The sequence below is a fragment of the Micromys minutus genome, assembly GCF_963924665.1.
Source record: "Micromys minutus genome assembly, chromosome: X".
NCBI classification, from domain to species: domain Eukaryota; kingdom Metazoa; phylum Chordata; class Mammalia; order Rodentia; family Muridae; genus Micromys; species Micromys minutus.
The window spans coordinates 7,055,739-7,078,301 of NC_137970.1; the positions used below are offsets into that span (position 1 = coordinate 7,055,739).

General features: G+C 36.8%; 1 protein-coding gene across 1 annotated transcript in view; it reads left to right on the plus strand.

Annotated features, from left to right (window-relative positions):
- EFHC2 (EF-hand domain containing 2) overlaps window positions 1-22,563 on the plus strand; it is a gene marked incomplete at both ends in the record, with an annotated part of 180,032 nt that overhangs the window by 79,568 nt on the left and 77,901 nt on the right. The window contains 5 exons of the mRNA XM_080910521.1: window positions 3,750-3,863; window positions 4,564-4,702; window positions 11,219-11,384; window positions 18,000-18,142; window positions 21,293-21,489. Of these exons, the coding sequence (XP_080766647.1) occupies window positions 3,750-3,863; window positions 4,564-4,702; window positions 11,219-11,384; window positions 18,000-18,142; window positions 21,293-21,489 (759 nt within the window). The remainder of the gene's footprint in view (window positions 1-3,749; window positions 3,864-4,563; window positions 4,703-11,218; window positions 11,385-17,999; window positions 18,143-21,292; window positions 21,490-22,563) is intronic.

Here is a 22,563-nt window from a genome sequence, read left to right on the forward strand (position 1 = left end):
CTGTTCCCTCTGGTTAGTCTGGCTAAGGGTTTATGTTTCTTTGTATAGTTCTTTTTGTTTCTATTTGGTTGATTTCAGCTTGGAGTTTGATTATTTCCTGCCATCTACTACCCTAGGGAATTTTTGCTTCTCTTTGTTCTAGACATTTTAGGTGAGCTGTCAAGCTGCTAGTGTATGCTCTCTTCAGTTTATTCTTGGTGGCACTCAGAGCTATGAGTTTTCCTCCTAGCACTGCTTTAATTGTGTCCCATAATCTGGGGGTATATTGTGCCTTCATTTTCTTTAAATTTCAAAAATTCTTCAATTTTTTTCTTTATTTTTTTCTTGAAGAAGTTATAATTAAATAGAGTATTGTTTAGCTTCCATGTGTATGTGGGTTTTATGTTGTTTTTGTTGCTATTGAAGACCAGCCTTAATCCATGGTGATCTGATAGGATGCATAGGATGATTTCAGTCTTCTTGTATCTGTTGAGGCCTATTTTGTGACCAATTATATGCTCAGTTTTTGAAAAGGTACCATGAGGTGCTGAGAAGAATGTATATTATTTTGCTTCAGGATAAAATGTTCTATAGATATGTTAAATCCATTTGGTTTATAACCTCTGTTTGTTTTACTGTGTCTTCTGTGTTTAGTTTGTTTCTCTGATCTGTCCATTGATGAGATTGTGGTGTTGAAGTCTTCTCCCAATATTATTGTGTGAGGTGCAATGTATGTTTTACGCTTTAGTTAGGTTTTTTTTCTTTTTAATGAATGTAGATGCCCTTGCATTTGGAGCATAGATATTCAGAATCGAGTTCATTATGGTGGATTTTTCCTTGGAGGAGTGTGAAGTTTCCTTCCTCATCTATTTTGATAAATTTTGGTTGAGAGTTGGTTATATTTGATATTAGAATAGCTAGTCCAGCATTTTTCTTAGGGCCATTTGCTTGAAAAATTGTTTTCTAGCCTTTTTCTCTGAGCTAGTGTATGTCTTTGTCATTGTGATGTAAGAAAATGTTGGGTCCTCCTTATATATCCAGTCTGTTACTCTGTGTCTTTTTATTGGGAAACTGAGTCCATTGCTGTTAAAAGATATTAGGTACCAGTGATTATTGTTTCCTGTTATATTTGATAGAGGTGGTTGTCTTCTATTTGGTAAGTTGAAAGATTACTTTTTTTTTTTTTTTTTTTTTTTTTTTTTTTGCATTTTCTATGATGTGGCTTCCCTTCTTGTGTTGGAGTTTTCCATCTATTATGCTATATAGGGCTGGATTTGTGGAAAGATATTGTGTAAATTTGGTTTTGTCATAGAATATCTTGGTTTCTCCATCTATGTTAATTGAGAGTTTTTCTTGATATAGTAGCCTGGGCTGGCATTTGTGTTCTCTCAGTGTCTGTATGATATCTGCCCAGGATCTTCTAGCTTTCATACTCTTTTGAGAAATCTGGTGTGATTCTGATAGGTCTGCCTTTATATGTTATTTGACCTTTTTTCCTTACTGCTTTTAATATTCTTTCTTTGTTTTGTACATTAGCTATTTTGAGCATTATATGATGTGAAGAATTTCTTTTCTGGTCCAATCTATTTGGAGTTCTGTAGGCTTCTTGTTTGTTTATGGGCATATCTCTCTTTAGGTTAGGGAAGTTTTCTTCTATTTTGTTAAAGATACTGGATCTTTAATTTGGGAATCTTATCTCTTCTACACCTGTCATCCTCTGGTTTGATCATTGTGTCCTGGACTTCCTGAATGTTTTTGGTTAGGAGCTTTTTGCATTGTGCATTTTCTTTGACTGTTGTGTCAATGCTTTCTATGGTATCTTCTGCCCCCGAGTTTCTCTTTTTCATCTCTTTTATTCTTTTGGTGATGCTTGTGTCTATGTCTTCTGATCTCTTTCCTAGGTTTTTATCTCCAGGATTTTTTCCCTTTGTGATTTATTTATTGTTTATATTTCCGTTTTGTAGATTCTGAATAGTTCAATTTTTTTAGCTGTGTGCTTGCATTTTCCTCTAATTCTCCAAGGGCTTGTACCTGCTTACTGACATTGTCCTATATTTCTTTAAGGTAGTTATTTATGACCTTCTTAAAGTCTTTTAACATCATCATGAGTTTTTAATTTAAATCGAGATCTTGCTTTTCCAGTGTGTTAGGGTACCCAGGACTTGCTGTGGTGGTTGAATTGGGTTCTGATGATGCCTTGTAGCCTTGGTTTCTATTGTGTGGGTTCTTGTACTTGCCTCTCACCATCTGCTTGTCTTTGTTGTTAGCTGGTCTTGCTGATTCTGACACTGGCTTGACCCTCCTATAAGCCTGTGTATCAGCATTACTGGGGGTCCAGTTCTCTGTCAGCAGGGTCTGGGTAGATATTGCTGTGACACAGGGATGGCACAAGTGGAAAGATCCTGTCTGAGACTGCTCCTAGGTTCCTGTGTCTTGAGATTTCTAGGGGAACTCACAGAGTAGAAGTGGTTTTCCCTGGGCTCTCAGGTGTTTCCAAATTTCTGGGAGGACCAAGCTCTCTTTCAGTGGGTTCTTGGTATTTGGTTTTGTCATGGAATATCTTGGTTTCTCCATCTTCGCTAATTGAGAGTTTTAATTAACTGGAGCTGGAGCACAGGGTTAGTGCTTAGTGCAGGCAGAAACAAGGTGTACCACCTTTTGGGCTATAATGAATAGGAAAATGGATTGTGTCCTGCTTTGAGGAGTATAGATTTTCATGGGGTTAGAAGTGGGGTGAGATTCAGAAGGGATGGACATATGCTGGATTCTCAAATAAGGAGTATGTTGCCAAGGTGAGAGGGTTGTAGAAGCTAATGTTTGGAGAGTAAGCCTGGCTGCCCGCTGCACTCCATTTCCTGAGCTTAGGACTAGATAGATGTCTTGCTAGACAGAACAAAGGCAGGTAGGGAAGAGCCAGTTATTCTTCCATGGGGATATTTGCAGTTTATAAAATAGAAAAGATGCCTGCTTGCACAATTGCAGAAAATGAAAGCATCTTAAGCCTATGGTGAATTATAACTGTTGGCTTCGCCACCCTTGCCAAGTTCCCTAAAACCCCGACTCTGAGAATTTTTATATATGAATAAATGACTAGGACAAAAGCCTTAAATCATTCTCTGACTAGCTTCTAACTTAATCATACTGTTATTCTATTCTAAGTTCTGCCTTGTGCCTAGATACCTGGTCCTCGGTATATTGCTGCTGTCTCTATCAGCATTTCAGGGTGAATCCTTCCCAGTGCTTGTCTGGATCCGAGAAATCCAGTCTCTTGCTCTACCAGATGTCCCACCTTCTAATCCTGCTCCTTGGCCAAAGGCTTTTCTATTGACAGGTGAAGCTTCTGTACATTGCACAAAAGATTCCTTCTACAGTGTATGGGAAACTAAGCAGATGGCTACTTACATTCTTGAAGCCCGAGTGTGGTGATATATGCCTATAATCTCAGCAGGTGAAAGTTAGCAGAGGAAGATCAGAAGGAAGATCCTGACCTACATGAGTTTGAAATCATCCACTTGTGTATAAGACCTTGTCTCAGAAACAAAAACAAAAGAGCAAAAAGGCTGAAAACCTATATGATAGAAGAAGTGTTTGAGGAAAACTGTGCTTTTATCAGGGCTGTGAAGGACATGTAGCTGCCGAAAAGAAGATAGATAGATTGTGTGGCTTCATGCAGATGTTAGGAAAGAATCTTGCAATGTGCACTTATGAAATTTATTCTGAGACAGCACCATCTTTGTCATGGAGACAGATGTTTTTGTTTTATCTTCTAGTTTGGCCCACCTGGCATCTACCAACCAGGCCAGATAACAGATCGAGCAGTTCTCAATGTGTACGGGGGCTTGTCAGAATGGCAAGCGGACGGATACCTGTTGGATAAATACCAGGTGAGGATCCTAGTGCTTTATTACTAATTTCTAATGAGACTGTTGAGAAACCTGGACATTGGGATGAATTATATATTTTTGCCTTGTGAGCTCACGAATAAACTCAAGAAATATAGAAATATATACATTTTATTGCCCTTTATCAATAGTAAACATACTTTAATGCATATAGAAATATATGCCTTGAATTGCTTATGCCAGTAATACAGTGTTCAAATAATGCTTTGCCCGGCTGAGAATATAGCTGAATGGAGAAAAGTGCTTGCTGTACAAATGTGAAGCCCTAAATATTACCAAAACATATATAAATTCAGACACAGTAGTGTCTGTAATTCTAGTGCTCCTGTGGATGATATAGGAAGGGGAGGGAGGGGAATCCTCAGGCACTCAAAGGCTAACTGGTCTGGCATACACAGTGCCTAACAGCAATGAGAGCCTGTTCCAAATAAAATGGCAGGTAATTATCAACACATCCACCATCTTTGGCACATGTGCATCTGCACTCAACATGAATCATGGTCATATTTACACAGCATATTGCTGTACACACATGTGCACAAAAAGGATAAAAACTAATTTGATTTTAAATTTTAGTTATAAATGATATAATTAAGCTTTTAAATAATTCTTTTCTTAAGAAAAGGCATGTAGTATTGGGGCAGATCCATAAGGCCAATGCAATCTTCCTCTGTTTTATCAGCTAGGAAAAGTAGAGCAAGACTTTTACACAGACCAGGACCTGTCTATAGGTGCAACAATCAATGTATGGGGAAGAAAAGTCCTGCTCTGTGACTGTGATGAGTTTACCAAGACTTATTATAAGACGAAGTATGGAGTTGGTAAGTGATACTCATATTGGTGGGAAAATAGTTTTAAAACTTTGGCTGCTTTATGTTCTAGTTATGATTTTACTGTTGTTCTCTTCATAGTCCTACAAACCAGCTTCTAGAAGCAGATTCATTGTATCCATGTTAGTGGAAAGAAAACCGAGGCCCCACTAACCTCAGTTCCCGGAGGTTATACAATAGAGAGAAAGAGCCAAGAATTAAATGACCTTATGTCAGAGGCTTCCATTTCCACTCCAAGTCTCTCTTTTACTATACAGTACTCAGTATTCTGGTAGGACACTTGAACTAAAATTATTAAATCTCTTCATTTAATTTTTGATTACCACAATTGATGACGCTCACTTGAGTTCTTTAGGGAAATCTCTTGTGTGGCATTTAGCTTTGCATTTTCTGCTGAGGCCCTTCTAGGTTTCCTGTCTTTTCATAGGCATTCATTGCATTCTAGGCAAGTAAATGCAATTTAGTGAGAACTAGTGGTTTATTAAGTACCTACTTTGTGTAGATCAGTGCAGTAGGCTAGGTTTATAGGCTAGAAAAGGGTATCTGGAACCTAAAGTACTTTGCATAATATGAGAGTGTAGAAGCAGACTGAGGATGTGCTATAAAATCTAATATCCAAACCTTAGTTTGTTAAACTCCCACTCTCAGTCTTTTGAAGTCCTGGCAGTCAGCCTTACACACTTACTAAGCTTTGCCTCTTCTGCTGTGGGAATGGATAGGATTTGTTGACCCACCAGGGTGGGGTTTGGAATTGGTGTGATGGTACCTAATCCTCTGTATAATACTCCTTCAGTATTTAAAGCAAATTCTTACTAGCCCTTCCTCTATTCCTACCTTTGAGGGATGCCTAAGGTTCTTACATGAAATAATTTGTATTTTCAAAAAACCCATACACATCCTTATGTATTCAGTTACTCATTCATTTAATTTGAGACAGAGTCTAATCATGTAGCTCAGTCTGGTCTTGAACTTGCAATTCCTTCACCTTAGCCTCCCAAGTAACTTGTGTCACAAGCAGGTTGTGGTGCCTTGCTACTTTAGATCAGTTTTTATATTACTTGTGGTACCTAATTCAATGTAAGTGCTATGCTAATAGTTGTTTTTGTTTAGGAGAAATGACAGGAAAGTGTGCATATGCAATCAATACTGATACAGTGCTTTTAAAAATCTCTGGCTGGCAGAATGTGAGCATGTGTACTTTGCTTACCTGAAGGACTGATGTATACTTCTGTGAATTGGGGCCTGTTTACTTAAACATGCTCTCTTGGTGGTAAGATGAAGCTGAACAACTATAGCTCCTTAAGAATAAGATGCTTGGATAATTTGTTTCATTTTGACACATATTTATTTCATTTATCTTTGGCTCTTTTGGTTTTGATTTTCATTTTGTATTTGTGGGAAAGGTTGTTTTACTGTTTTTGGAGAGAAGGAATAGAATATGAAGTCAGGTGGGTGGGGAGGTGAGAAGGATCTGGAAGGAGTTAAAGGAAGAGAAATATGGACAAAAATATTATATGAAAAAGCCATAAAATTCCCAAAATGCTTTGTGTCTAGAATAAGAGGAGGCCTGCCTACCTTACATGTCTTTGCAATGAATATAATAGATCTCCTGGGAAGCTATATTCAGAGGGAAGGTGCATAAAGAATGCTAAAGTATTAAAATAAAAAGGACTTCCAGACCTTAATAAATATAGGAATTTGTTTAGAATCAGTACACCTTTGATGAAGGTTGGAAATTGGATGATGGCTCACTAAAAACCAGTAAAAACACCTGAAGATTACTTTCATTGAAGGATGTGGTAGAAGACTGACAGAATACTGAAAAATTTGAAGACAGCTTATGATTTTCTAAACAGAGTTCAACATTTTTGGCTGATGTTTGCCTGCTTGATTTTGAGACTGCAATATTTGCTTCAGGGAAAAATGAATGCTGTAGTGAAGCATCTTAGTGGCCTCTCCAGGGAATTTTCTGATGTAATGTGCCCCAAACTGCGCTATCCTAGGTATATGTATCTGCTTCCAATGTCCCGTAGTCTTTTCATTTCAGGTATACTGTCCTAATGTTTAATTTCTTTTCATCCATTTCCTTTGCTTCCTCTATACATTTTATTATATTATATAAAAACATACTTAGTGCCTTTAAAGTCAATACAAGAGCATATTATAAGAAAATAAGGCAAATACAAAACTAGGGTGCATTTCACAGTTATACTGACTTTTTAATACTTCTCACAGCATGTTAAAATGTTCTGTTTAAGAAATATCATTACACAACATTTTTGTTCAAGTTTTAATACCACACTTAATGTTACAAGTAACTATAGATTATACCCATGGCAGAATCTAACGAAGTGGGTTGATATTCTGTAATAATCTTTACATTTGCTCTCTCTAAATTTTTCTCTAGATTTTTGTGAAGTTAAATGAATATATTTCATGTTACTTAAATATAGTTATTTCTGACACTTAAAAATAAAAGCAGTGATCTTTATTTTTCTTCATTAGTGGCTATGACATGTTTATAAAATATTTATAAGGATGAGAAACTTTTCCATGTACTCTAAAAGTTGACAAAAAACATTAAAAAGCAATTTTAATGAATAATCTGTTCAGTATAAATATGATGGTAAAGATAATTTTGCTCATAATTCATATGGTCTTAAAAGTTGATAGCAAAGAATTCTATATATTATGTTTTAGTGTTATTGAAACCCAAACCAGAAAAAATATCACTAGTAATTATGATCCTGGAAGAATGCAGGGAGGGGGGAGGGAGAAAAGGAGGGATGGGAGAATCCCTGTTGGGTGCATGTGTGTGTGTGTGTGTGTGTGTGTGTGTGTGTGTGTGTGTGTGTGTGCGCAAAAAAGTGATTGATGTTGGGTGTCTTCCTTCCTGTCTCTCTACCTTGATTTTGAGACACAGACTCTAACGGAACTTGAAATTTAGCAGCTCTGCTGGACTGAATAGCCAGTAAGCCCCATCTGCCTGTGCTGATATTATAAGCATATGCCTGGTTTTTATGTGGATGTTTGGTATAGAACTCAGATATTCATGCTTGTGCAGCAACTTTGCCAACTGAGCCATCTTCCCAACCACTGGGGAATCTCTAATGCATTATTATCTTACATAGTAATTTTCCAACTTACTTTATGGCAGACAAAGAAAAGGAGTTGGTTCCAATCCAAAGACAGTTCCTGGATACCTTTTGTATTTGTGTAGAGGTGCCAGACTTGATAAAATTCTGAAAAACATTTGAACCCCTTAATGAGAGGCAATGCCATAGAACGATATTCTTTATTTTAGGACTCCAGGGTGATGGTCATTTCTTTAGTTTTGTTCAGCGTAACTCCTATATTAACTAGTGTGGCTTTCTTGCTGCTGGTGGTTTGTCTGAAAGGATGGAGTAGTAGTTCCTCCCCTCTTTGTTGATACACAGAAGCAGATTGCCAGGTAGAACTCTATTGCTCTTTCTTATATATGAAGATTTCAAAGGCTTCTTGAACTTAGAAGACCATGATTTTATTCTTATCTAGGAATTTATCCCTTAGGTTATTTATTAATAAGATTTTTAAAAATTCTACTTTCTTTTCTCTACCCTCTTCTCTCTCTCTCTCTCTCTCTCTCTCTCTCTCTCTCTCTCTCTCTCTCTCTCTCTCTCTCTCTCTCTCTCTCTCAGCTTGCAAAACCAAAGCAGTAACATAATCATCCATTCACAATGATTTTGAGTATTTATATTGAGATTAAGGTTGGACAAACATTTTAAAGTGCCTTTCATTTACTATGAGCCATTCCAGCATTTTCTGAATTCTCAGGACTTGAAAGGAGGAAGAAAACTTGGCAGGAGAAAAGTCAGTGATTACTTAAGGAGATTGTACCAGCAAAGATAGAACTGGTTGGTGGTTTTATCAGATGGCCTTGATGGACTTCACAGGTTTATACCCCAAACCACCCATAGAGTTAGTGAGGATGGTTGCAGACTAGAACTTACTTTGAGATTTGACATTGTATATTTCACTAATTGTTAAACCTAATATTGACTAGGAGGAGTGATAGACTTCCTTTGAAGCTAAGGATGGTTTTACAGTTTTTTAGGTTCTTCCTTTATAGGGGTCCTAGTCTAAAGCCCTGACCTAATTTTGTCTTAATAATCTGGCATTCTTTGGTTTGAAGCATTTTTTTAATTATGTAAGCCTCAGACTTCCTAAAGCATGGGTCCATCTGTAGGTTATTAGATCATGCAAGGCAAACATTGAGGTAATTAATTGGTGACTTTCCCTAATAAAGCTTCCACCTGAGATGGCGAATAGAATCATTAGACTCCATTTATTTCTGCACACAGTCTCTCTGCATTTGGATAGAATCTAGTCAATCATGGTTAGACATTGAATTTACATATGTGTACAAGTCATTTGGAATTAGAGAAATCAGTATATTTGGAAGACACGAGTGTTTCAGTGTCAACCCAAATACCAGCCACAGATTTGCAGAGATGCTTTATACAAAAACACGCACCTTTTTATTTGCTCAACATATCTGAGGAACTGAAATTGGCAGAGTAAATTAAGTGATAGAAACTCAATGACAGCCAACTTCTCATTCACATATGATTCTGTGGCTTTGTGAACTTATGTGAGCTATCCTGGGAGATGTGAATCTTGAGCCAGGGTTTCCAAAACTGATCTATATGATGTTATAAAAGTCAAGGGTGAGGCAGTGGAAGAGTTCTCAGTTTATATACACTAGATGGCGCTGTGGGTGCAGAGGAAAGTTCTAAATTAGTTCTTAAATCTGTTGCAAAAATTAGGTAGTTAAGAAAACCATGTTTAAGACTAGTAATGAAGGATGGATAATATGCTCTTAATGACTTTGTGATTAAGAATTACAATTTTTGTCTAGTGCACTCAGATTAGGATGTAGAGTTGTATGTGTATGCTCCCTGATAGAAGAAATTGCTCAGACCCCAATAGATTTTCTGATTATATAAAGCTTTCTTGCCATTTCTGTGGTCCTTGCACTAGAACAAAGGTGGCAGACAGTAGTGATTTTGATGAAATGGTGAGCAAGAATAGAGTCTACTGCAATTCAACTTGGAAAATTTGAGCTTTCCTCTTATTACCAAGATGTCTCTTTAATGAGCAATAGAAGAGCAGGATACTGTGTAAGGACACTGGTTTTCTCCTTTCACCCAGCTAGTGAGAAAAATTTGATGGCAGTTTCTTTGTCAGTGTGTCTGCTGTGAGCAATTTCTGTTAAGATAGAACATATTTTTCAGGGGTTAGAAATTTCTTCTAGTCAAGAAATCTCACACAAAGGCAACTAGGAAGTCTAAGAAAAGTTGAAATCTGAAAATGTTTTCAAATTGGAATTAGAAATGGCTTCACACTCTTGGCATTTTCATAATTTAAAAGATGCACTTCAAGTGTAGAATTAGGCTGGATTACATGGCAAATTGATGGGTATTTTTTTGATGGTGTACCAAAATGGGGATTCTTTTTTCTATTAGATGTTTGACTATGGAAAAATAAAAGGAAATGTTTATATTTGTAGAACTCTTTTTGTTTACAACTGAAACTCCTATCAAGCTTGGGTAACACATAAAAAGGGGTCTGTGTGTTTTAGTTTTGTTCTGGGAGGTGTTTTAGAATCTCCTTTGCCATTTGTGGTGGGTCAAACACAGTGACTTGGATATATAGATGTTATTTGTTCTAAAAAGCACGGTTGCTTCTTAGAAATTACACAGCTCTAGAAATGATTATATAAGAGCTTCTACAGGTGTTGAAAGTTTGTCGCTACTTCTCTTTTCTTACACCTGATAAGTAAAAACTAAAGTGGATAACCTCACACTTCCTTTGGGTTTTGCTTCATTACAACTACAGTTGCAGTTTTACCTTGAGCAGTATCATGAGTGACCTGGAACAGTAGCTGGTGACAGGAGAGGAGTTTATTTTTCTGTTTGATTTTTTAGTAAACACTGAAGTACAGTGTTTTGGGGGTGAATTAGAGGTAAGTAAGAGAGATTTAAAAAAATGGATCCAAGGAGGGACTAATGGATAATGGGTTAAGTTAAAAGGGAAGCAGTCAAGAGTCAGTCCTACTTGGAAAATAATTTTTATTAGCAGGTGTTGACTGAAGATAGAAGGCCAAATTACAGGTTAAAATATGGAATTGATGACATAAGTTTCAAATTTGCATTTTCATATCATTGCAAATAATCAAGGGAAGAGCAAATGGCGATGTGAGGGCAAAATATTAAATGTTTTCTTATTTGACAAAGATTTTTTTCTTTTTTTTCCTCCTTTGAACCAATGACTATTAAGTGAACTCTGTGGTTTTTATAAACATGATTGAAACTGACTCTCATAGGATTTTACCATGTTTTGTTTGAAAGAGTTTAAAATAGTCTACAAAATCTCCATGTTCATCTTGAAATAATAACAGACCTTTCCAAACAACTATAATCAGGGCAAAAAAATATTGATGTTTTGTTTGCCTGTGTTTTGTTGTAGATAACTTTACACCCATTTCATGCAAGCCTCCTCCTCTTCCAAAAATAGAAAGGAAATACCCACCTTACACTGGCTTTGGGTCTGAAGAGGATTCTTTCCGTTCCTGCGTAGGCCTCAAGCCCACACCTCATCGGAGGAACTTCAAAAAATTCATGGAACTGGACAGGTGCCTAAGGGGACTGTGATTATAGTCCTATTTTTTAAATGGTATTTGGGAGTTATGATATAGCCCTCCTGTTGCAAGAGTCTTAAACAGCTCCATGGACAAGGCACTCTAGCTTTCTAAAGAGGTTGATGAATGCACAGGTACTGCCAGCTTCTTCCTTGAGTGCTTATTTTGATGTGTTATTTGGAGAACTATAAAGCCATGTCACCCCAGCCTGTTGACTTTCCATTTCTATTTGTCTGTCTGTCTTTCTGTCTCTTGAGGAAATAATGCAGAGGAGGAATCAACAGATTTCAAGGATCAGAGGGTATGTACTTTGGGATTTGTGGGCCACACAGCCTCCATCTCAGCCACTAAGATATGAGATTATAGTATGAACTACATGGACAGAATTTAAACACATATATAATTGTGTTCCAATAAAACATTTATGGATAGTGACATTTGAATACCATAAAACTTTTGTATAATACGATACATTATTCCTTTGATATTTTTCTTCTCAATCATGTAAAAGTATCCAAACCACACTTAGCTCAAAGGCATACAGACAGGTGGCCAGCTGGATCTGTCTCATAGATTTGGGTCTGCCAACCACTGCTAGAGATATTTCAATGGTTTGTAAGTGTTTTTTAACTTATAATTTTAGAAAACTCATGGTACTTTGACTTGAGAGATTTGGTTTGAGTTCAATAGGAGTAAACTACGTATATGGCTGAATGTATTTACAAAAGATAGATTTGCCAAAGTATCCCTAATGTATATGAGCCACAAGCTGCTCCTGAATTGTACACGGAGAACATGGGCACTGGCTATGGCTACTTTTTGGTTCTTCAGAACGAGCAGGTCTTGGGGAAAAAAATGTCAGGGAAAAATGTGGGGAAATGTTGCAGATGCTTGAATCTGATGTAAACTAAAAATTGTGGCTCTGAGTGTCAAAGATTATGGGCTGAGAAATGCTGGGAGGAAATGATAAAGGGAACATGTATTAAGACTCGAAGGACAAAAAGCATCCTGAATTTGGTCGAACTGAATGTGGTCCCATGCTGTTGTCAAAAATTTGAAGGAAAGGGAACAAAATGTTATGCTCTGTCTATAAAAATGGTTTAAATGCTTGTCTATGAATTGTAATGAATGTGGGAAGGTATGCCCTTGCTCTAACATGATGTCATGTATCTTTCAAGAAATCAGTTTATTTTTAAAAACTTCAGTTTTTTTTTTTAATTTTAAACTCTCTGTTTTTTAAAATGTGGTCCTCATACTTGATAGCATCTCAATTCTTGTGCTTCCTTCTGGATGTACTGAAAACAAAATGGTGGGGTAAGACCCAGCAATCTCTTTTCATAGGAACTATAGGGAATTGTGAGACATACTGGTGTTTGAGAATTTTTTACAAATAAGAGGTCCATGAACACGTCAATGGTCTCTTGTTGATAACAGTATTCTGGTTAGTTTCCAGGGTAGACTTTGATGGGCTCCTTTTCAGTAACTACTATTTTTAAGGGCCACCTGGAGGATATGGGCAAGAAGAAAGTCCCTATTGTAAAAGGACACAGAAGTTTTCTTATAACTAAATAATGTGAAATATTATCCAGGGCGTTACTTCTGGGACTCAGGGAAAAATAGTTCTTTGTGTGTAGCTGACTTAGTTTCTCTGTCTTCCCTTCAAAGTTGTCCTCAGGACCCTGACTACAGATAGAATTATACATGTTGGTAAGACTGTTATGTTTGGAGGATTGGGATATAAGCACACATGTCTCTAATTTTATTTCTTTTTGTCCACCGCTTGTTTTGTGTCAGGAATATACTTCCTTCAAGCTCCCCCTACACAGTGATTTTGTTTCCATGGAAACTAGCAGAAACTAGCTTCACAGGATTGAAGCACTTTTTTCTCTGTATGCCCACAATACTCTGTTGAATATCTTCGTAATAATAATAGTACTAGTGATAACAAGCTATTAGTAGTTTGCTGTGCATTAACTACTTTTATAAAATCTGATTTCATATAATCCCTAAAGCTACCTTAGAAGAAAGCATGTTCTATTCTTACACCCAGTCTTGTTTTCTGTAAGAAGCTCTGCAGCTTGTCCAAGCTCACAGCTAGGTTTTAGTTTAACTAGGACTTAAATCCAGGGAAATGCTACTTCAGGAGTAAATTCTTACTTATTACATGACCTGGAGATTACTCACATGTATAATATATGGGCTCGTCCAGACTAAGACCTCCTTGAAGTCAGAGATAGGCAAATATTTCCCCCAATAAGAAAGGTACAGATGAATAAGTATGGTGGTAAAGAAAAAAATATTTGCTAATCGTGTCCTTTTTAAAAATGTTATGATACAATTATCAGTATTTTGTATGCATGTAATGTATGTCTACCAAATTCATACTTGGTGCTTTTGAACATCAAAGGATGGCATCAGATAGTCTGAAACTAAAGTTGTAGGTGGTTGTGAGCTGCTATGTGGGTGATAGGAACTGGACCTAGCTTCTCTTCAAAAGAAACAAGTGCTTAGACATCTGTCCAGCCCCACTAATCCAGGTTGTAGAAAAAGTAAAAGGAACAGAACAGGTAGCTTCTCAACAGGAAAAGTTAGGATGCCATACTTTAGCTATTCTGACCATTGTTTTTAGTATTAATATTAACATGTCACTGCTTTCAGATCTTGTCCATTTATTGTTTCCACAAACCATCCTCTTATATTTTTTCTGTTACTTAAAAAGGAGTCTTTATATGAAGTCTGTATCTCTAGATCAGTAGTTCCCAACCTAAGTGGTCACAGGGGTCAAAGATATTTATATTGCAATCCATAACAGCATCAAAATTATAATTATGAACTATCAATGAAAATAATTTTATAGGTAGATGTCACTACCTCATGAGGAATGCTATTAAATAGTTCCAGTTTTAGAAAGGTTGAGAACTACTATATTAGAGTTTTTATTCCTGTTTGTTGAGTTTTAGAAAGTTTATAGTTATGGGCTTTTGTAAGGAGGTTAGTTGACAAATATGTTCCAAGTACCTGCTGTGTGATAAGCATTTATTTACTTAGGTGGTTGTGATCATCAGTGAATAAAGCCTACCTTCTCTCAAAAAAAAAAAAAAAAAAAAAAAAAAAAAAAAAAAACAAAAAAAAACCTTTATTCTAGTTAAGGGAAATATAAAAGAAAGTAAAAACCCTCAAGTACATCAACTAGTATATGGAAGTTTAAGTATTACATTAAAAAGAAAACTTTAATTTTTCCATGCAAAGGATCTAGAAATAAATAAATGATGAATATTGCTAATGGCAGTTTTCAGTAGTGCTCTGGTTGACCTTTCTGGGGAAAAGAAGCCCTGGAGATTTGACTTGACCAGGTTGGCCTATTGGAAGAATCTCTCCAACGCAATGTTAAGAATGGACTGAACAAAGACAGTAGTTGATTTAAGACAACCTGTGAGATTACTTCATTAGTCCCAGAAAAAAGTGATCATATCTGGATAATACTGTGTCAGGGATGAAGTAAAATGGCATATTCTGCAAGTATTTTGAATGTAGAGCTAATAGGATTTCCTAACAGATTAGATATTAAGTGTGAAAGAAGTGGAGAACTACAGGTATCTCAAGGATTGGACCCGAGTCAATTGGAAGGGTGGAGAAAAGATGGCAACCATTGAGACAGGCAGGACTACAGGAATAATAGGTTTGGGAGCAAGAACTCAAGTTCCGTTTTAGAACAACTTGAGATGCCAATTAGATAGGAAATGCAAATGGGTATGTGTTGAGAGTGTTCAGTAGACAGGACTGAGCTGGAAATATAAATTTGGATGTCATCAGCGTGTCATTAGCATTTCAAGATGCCATATTGGTCTAAGGCTTTCAGACTGAGTTGGATCACCGAGGATGAATAGGTATCAAGAACTACATGAGGAAAACCTAGAGCTATTTCAAATTAAAAGTTTGGAGAAAAGAAAAGGAGTCATGAAAGGATTATGACATGAGGCAAACAAGGAGATAGGAATCACCCAAACCTAAGAAAATTCATTATGCAGTGAGCCAAGTGATCAAAAGTGCCATGGAAGAAGTTGCTGATTAGTAAAATTAGATGTAGGAAGAAAGGCTAAGAATTGGGTTTGGCATCATGGAGATAATTGTTATTTTATTGTAAGAGATGTATACATGAAGTAACCTTTTACTAATAGAAATGGGCACATGTGAAATGGGAATAGGCTAGCGATATGCCTTACTGGCATATTTTAGGGCTTTGGTGCCACTTCCCACATGGGAAAACAATTGGAAATGGACAGTGGGGAGAGTTCAGTGCAGTAAAGATAGGTAACATTGGGGTGTATGTAGAAAACATTGAGACATGCATTCTAGATTTAAAAATTAACATTTTGGTTTGAGACAGTGGGAATAAACACATTTTAAGATAACCAGCCAAGACTGAAAGACTGTATAGTTGCTAAATTGGGTGTGACATCATGGTTGATATAAGAGATATGTGTAGTTGATCACCTGGGAGGGTGGATACTGATCAGAAGGGTTCAGGCATTTGATAATTGCTTTATAAGAAAGAAATATTTGAACACACCTGGAGTGTTCTTACCATTTGCTCTGAGGACCATCTTGTCAGACTCCCCTGGTAGCATATTAATGATTCAGTTTTCTGAAGATATAAGCTTACCTGTGAGTTTATATCTCTGGTGGTGAGATTATGGATTCTGCATATGTAGAAAGTCCTCCAGGTGACTTTCATATATGCTAAACTTCAATTAATGAGATCTTCAGAACATGAACATTAACAGGAAAAATGAATGTAATATTTGAATATTCCAAGTAAATAGGTGCACTTATAAAATTAAGTTCTAAGATGTTAAATTTAAAATAGTATTTATTTAGATTTAGATTAGACCTCATTCAATTTTATATTGATATTTTAGGCATCTGTAACATTATATATATTTCATAAGAGGTGACTCTTGAATTTTTCATACTTGTAAGTTCAGATGGGTACTAGAGAAGGTCATTGATATATTTAGCTGGCCTAAATAGTTATATAAGGTTTATCTGAAGCACTGTATCTCGACACTTAAGAAAACCCAAATTATGACTATGCTAGTGGTTTGCCAAGGCTCCCCAGGGATAAGTCATAGAAACTGTTGTGTTCTGTCTCATGCAAGGTCTCAAGCTGGCAGTCTTGCCTCTGTAGTTTTCCAGCCTACTTTCCTGTATAGTTTTAGAAAGGGATGAAGAGGCACTGTAGGTCTCTGCAAATTAGAAACCTTTGTTGTAGATCTTACCAGCGTGGACACAAAGACTGAATTTCAGAATAGGAGAATCTGCAAGTTATGGCCACTCTTAGAGTTGTAGCAGGAAAGTGATGAAGGACATGGGTGAATTTTGCAGATACTTACAGTCATAGCAGATTTTGATTATTTGTTGGAGGGCTGACTTTTATTGACTGATAACAGCAGTTGGGCTTCTATTGAGAGCCCATGAATTAGTTCACGGTTCATGAAAACAACTTTAGGAACTATTTCTTGTATTTTAAGATGGGGTCTCACTGTGTAGCCCAGGCTAGCTTCAGACTTATGAACTCAGTTTCTCAGTGTTGGGACAAAAGGTGTATGGTACCATTGCTTACTTGAGAAAATTTTAAATTTTATTTAATTCTGTTCTTAACCAACTAATCATGCATAAAGTTCTAAGTATATCTCTAATCTTTATGAGTGTAAGTATCTATAAACATTTAATATAGTACATTATAATGTAAAAATTTTATAGCATATAATGGTTAATAAGACAGCATTTTCCCATGTAAACATTAGAAGTGTAATGGCTACATACAATACAAATAATAACGTGCATTAAAATGAAGGAATGTGCATAAAATCTTTATAAAGGGGAAATGTTAATGCTTTCCTTGAAAGGAGTCGAGGATGATCTTGGAGAGGTGAAGTGATAGAGAGGGGTATATGTGAGCTGCAAGGCAGAAAAGTTGTAAACTTGAGACAGGTATTCTAGGAAGCTAGTAGAGTATGTTATCTGGATTGGCTCAGGCCATTGTGCTAAATGTTTATGTGTCTGCTTGACAGAATTTCTGCGATTATTGACCAGCTTCATGATCAGAAAACACCTAATTAATTTGCTTGCTTTGAGGAGGTGTTTATGACCTTTTTTCGTGTTGTGTGACATTTTGGTTGTCTATATATGCATGAGGGTGCATGTGTATGCATGAGCACATGGAGGCCAGAGATCAACTTTGGGTATTCTCCAGGATCCACCTGGCTTGTTTTTTAAGATAGAGTCTCTAATTGGACTAAGGATTAGACTTGGTTGGCTGGCCAGTGTGTCTCAGAGAGCACCGGTGTCTACCCTCCAATACTGGGATATTAAGTATGTGTCACAAGGCCTGGTTTTCAGTGTATTTCCTGGACATAAAAAGAGAAGGAAAGATTTTAATCTACTGAGAAAAATATTTCAATATTTATACTTAGAACCTTAGTAATACGATGTTTAAACTGTTTAGAAAAGAATAAGCTTTTATATTAAAGCCATAGCACACCTTAATATTATATAGTAATAGAGGCTTACTTGTATAACACTATCTCTCATATCTCTTCTGTTTAGCTATGGAAACATAAGCAATATACTCCGGTATTTTGCAAAACTAATTACACACAAATGCGCTGATGTGGACAGGATGTTTGTCATTGCATTTTATCTCAGTGATGATACAATTTCAGTGTTTGAACCTATAGAGAGGAATTCAGGTAAGGCACTTACCTTACTCAGCATTTTCCTCAGAACACTTTGCTGTCTTTTCCCTTTGTAAATTAGGGAGTACAATCTTATTTGATAGCCTAGAAGATCTATGATGATAAGCTTCTAACCAATAAATTTCTTCTTACAAAAATGTCTTAAAGGTAAACTGAAATATATAAAATGACTTTTTAAAAAGCTGTGGTCAGTTACCCAGGGGAAATCCCCTTTGTCACTATTATTTCTTTTTCTGAGGCAGTTCTGCAGAGTCTCTGGATTTCAAAGTCAAGGTTTGACTGCCACTAGTGACAGTCACAGCCAGGGACCCCAGAGAGTGTTCCATTGTTCAGCTTACAAAACCTTTGCCTGATTAAAAAAGGAATACAAGATATACAGATTTAATCTTCAGAATCCATCTTCTGTGGTACTTGTGTTTGTCCTGGCTATTGCCAAATGTCTTGCCCCCAGGCCTGTGGAATGTTCTCCAGTTTGTTGATCCTGTGGCTATTGCTAAGAACAGCCATTGACTTACAAATTGTGGAAATCTAAGACTCTGTTCTTTGTTTCAACATTTTTGCAACTTTTATCTGTGTTGAAAACACACAACATCCCCCAACCACACACACACACACACACACACACACACACACACACACACACAACAAAAACAAAAACCAGCTCAACTGGCTCTTTGAGGGGAAAGTGAAAACTTTGGTTTATACCATTTGACAATTTACATGTTGTTAATTTCCTGATAAAAGGCAAGTTTCAAGAAGCACCAAGTGAAAACAAGACAGGCATGGAAAACTCTGAAAAATGTAACAATTGGGTCTCAAGCTGCCATTACCCACTTAACATGCAGACAAGTATAGTACAACTAAGGCAGGCCCCAATGGGATTTGATTAATAGAAAAATCATAAAATAGGAAACTAAATGAAGATGAAAATATGCCAAGCTCTGAATTGTCAGCAAATATCAATTCTATACATTTAGAAAGTATTGATGAGGCCAAGCAAATTGCAGCCTTTGTAATAGTAGAAGATCAGTGGCGTACAAAATAGTGACCACCACTGAGGATTTAATATTATCCTGAAGCTTCATGGCAGTAAGGTTGTCCAAAAAGAGGAAAATTCAGAGATGGCATTTATGTGGAAAACATTTATTTAAACAACAAATGAAACAAAAGAAACACATGGAGGGAACCAGAGGAAACACAGAGAACCATCAGACTACAGTCTCTATCTGTCTGTAACTTTCTCCCACATCACTGGCCGTGTGTGTGTGTGTGTGTGTGTGTGTGTGTGTGTGTGTGTGTGTGTGTGTGTATGTGTGTGTGTGTGTGTGTGTGTATGTGTGTGTGTCTGTTTGTCTGTCTGTCTTCCTGCCTTTTTCTATCTCTCCCTCACTTCCTCTTCATCTCTCCTTTTCCCACACATTCTCCCAACTTCCTCTCCCCTTGTCCCTTTCTGAATGCTCTGGCAGGAATTAAAACTCATTATCTTCCTGTTTCAGCTCCCCAAGTTTAGAATTATACATGTGTAATACTACATCTGGTTGCAGCAGGTTCTAATTCGTATGAAGGGCAGAGGAAATGAAGAAAGTGGTAGGTCTTAGACCTTAGTGGACTTCTAAGGAATTTCTGAGAGGTAGAACCAAAGCTGCCAATAGTAAAATTCTTGTCTATGTAGGAATGGACCAATCTTAGTGTCCCCATATTGAACACTCATTTGTTGGTAGCAAACTGTTGTTGCAGCTGGGGCCTTCCTATGGTAATGTCTCACATAGTGGTTGATCTGAGAGTGAATTTTCATGACTCTCCACATATACATATTCTACAATTCCAATTTTATCAGTGCCATCTGCAGCAGTTTGGACACCTTAAACCAATTCAAGAATTCAACAGGCAAGTGACAGAGGCAGGATGGAATGTAACTCAGTTTGGCTCTAAAGCCTGTGCCTTTCTGCCACTTCTCTTGTCTAGTCTGATCCAGTCTCAGTTATATTCATAAGCCATTAGATTTCAGTTCCATGTCAGCAGATAATAGAATTGCCTGTTCAGCTCTGCTTTCTGTTTTCCAAGAAGTCAAGTAAAGAAAATGAACAAACAAACCCCAAGAAGTTATGCCCAGAAGAGAACAGACCAAACAAGGAGAATTATGTAGAGTAAGCAATGTAAAAGCATCACCAAAAGGAACAAATAGTTTCCTACACTGTTGAGGAAGAGATGCAAAAGGAACCCTCCTACTCATCTCGTAACACTTAAATAATCAAATCCTTGCTTTAAATGTGGGGCATGTTGCCCTTCATCTACATGCTGGATTAAGTGGGAGGCTGATCTGTGGAAATAAAGCCAAGTGGGCCTTTCAGTGCCAAGGAGAAGAGGAACTTGCTGGTATCCCACAGTTCGAGTTTGCTGCAGGACATATACAAAAGGTTCTTGCTAAAGGTTTTCTGGGTTAGGGAGAGAGGAAAGAAACGTCTGGAAGAGCATATTACTTTATACTCACCCAGGAATTCCTTGGCATTTAGAAGCATACAAAGTAATGGATTAGTTTTTCTACATGCATATAATTTGTTTTAATAATATTCATTTCTGTGCTATCTTCTCTTATAACTTCTCTATTTTATTTCATGCCTTCTCTTCCTAAATTAAGCTTTGAGTGTAGTTTATTTGGCTTCACATGATAATCTCCAGTTCCTGCAAATAACAATATTTTATTCTTTTTGGCTGAGTAAATCCCCAATGTATTTATGTGCCATATTTTTCCTAATCCATTCATCCATTGAATATGCAGCTGATACCATAACTTGGCTATCGTGACACACACAGGTGTGCAGCTATCTTTGTACCTTTTAGAAATCTACCCAAGCATGTTACATGGCCAGATGATATGCAAGTTCTATTTTTAAGTTTTTAAGGAAGTATGCTATGATTTCTACAGCAATTATACTAATTTACATTTTGTCCAATGATGTTTAAGAGTTACCCCAGGAAAAAATGCTGTCTCTTTGCCCACTGCCCCATTCTTCCCTCTCACAATGCACAATGTGGCCTTGCAGATAATATGTATAGTCTGTTTTGGAAGAGAAAATAAGTAAAGACAAGCTGTGCTTCTTTTAAGAATAAAGCAACTCATGGGCTTTTATTCTGTTTCTTTAGGGAATGCTGGTGGGATGTTCTTGAAAAGAAGTCGTGTGAAAAAGCCTGGACAAGAAGTCTTTAAAAGTGAATTTTCAGAATACATCAAGGCTGAAGAGCTCTATATTGGAGCCACAGTGAATATTAATGGCTACCTGTTTTTTCTGCTTAATGCTGATGAATACACCTTAAACTACATGGAGAATAACACAGACAAGGTGAATGTACTGTGTAATTCTTGCCTTTCTGCCCTTTGCAGTGTGTGTTTTCCCTTCTCTAGCGCATCTTCTGCATCTTGCCAGTGGCTTACATTGCACATTCACATATGTGGGCATGAATCATGGATATGTGCAACTTGGCCACATATCCCATCACAGAGGCCCAGCCCTTGTCTTCTATTTACCTGCTTAGCTCTTCACTGCCCAGCATCACAGATTCCAGACACCTGTGGTAGGCAGGCCCAGGGTTGAATCAGGTTTTCTAGAATTTTTTTCTCTGACATCAACAATGTTTTTAGAAGGTATATAGGAAAGGAACTATAGGAAAGGAAGAAAATCTGTTGGCATATACTCTGACATCCCTGTTAATTGGCACAGGGTAGCAAAGAAGTCTTTGACTAGAACAGATCAAAACCCCAAGGGAACTGAGTAGTTGCTGAGATTGATATACACTCTGTAACAGTGATACCTAAGGCTTAAGTTAGAATCTAAGAAGACATTTGCCACAGCGAGCTCAAAGAATTTTCTTCTTATTGTTGTGCTATGTTTTAAAATTTTTTGAGACATATCTAGCCAGATAGCTCAGGCTGACTTTGAATTTATTCTCCTTTGGCCCCTCTTTTTTGGGTGCTAAAGTTACAGGCATCTACCACCATACCCTGCCTGGCCAGTTTTTTTTTTTTTAACTTAAAACACTACAATGGAATGTAGTACATATATATATATATATATATATATATATATATATATATATATATATATATATATATATATGTATATATATGTATGTATGTATGTATATATATATAATGTTCTTCAATAAAATGACCACGTATAAAAATTGCAGTTTTTAAATGTAGACTTGTTCAGTACATGAATTATGTATGCTTGGAAACCATTGCTTTGTAATTTAGGAAATTTTTTTTATTTTAAAGTTTATTAAATAATTCTGTACTATTTATATCCTCATAATACATACTCTATCTCATTTATAAAGAAAATGCTCAAGGTTGAGTTGCTAGGTGTCAAGACAGAGATAGAACCACAACTGGTGTATTGGGGGTGGGGGCTCTG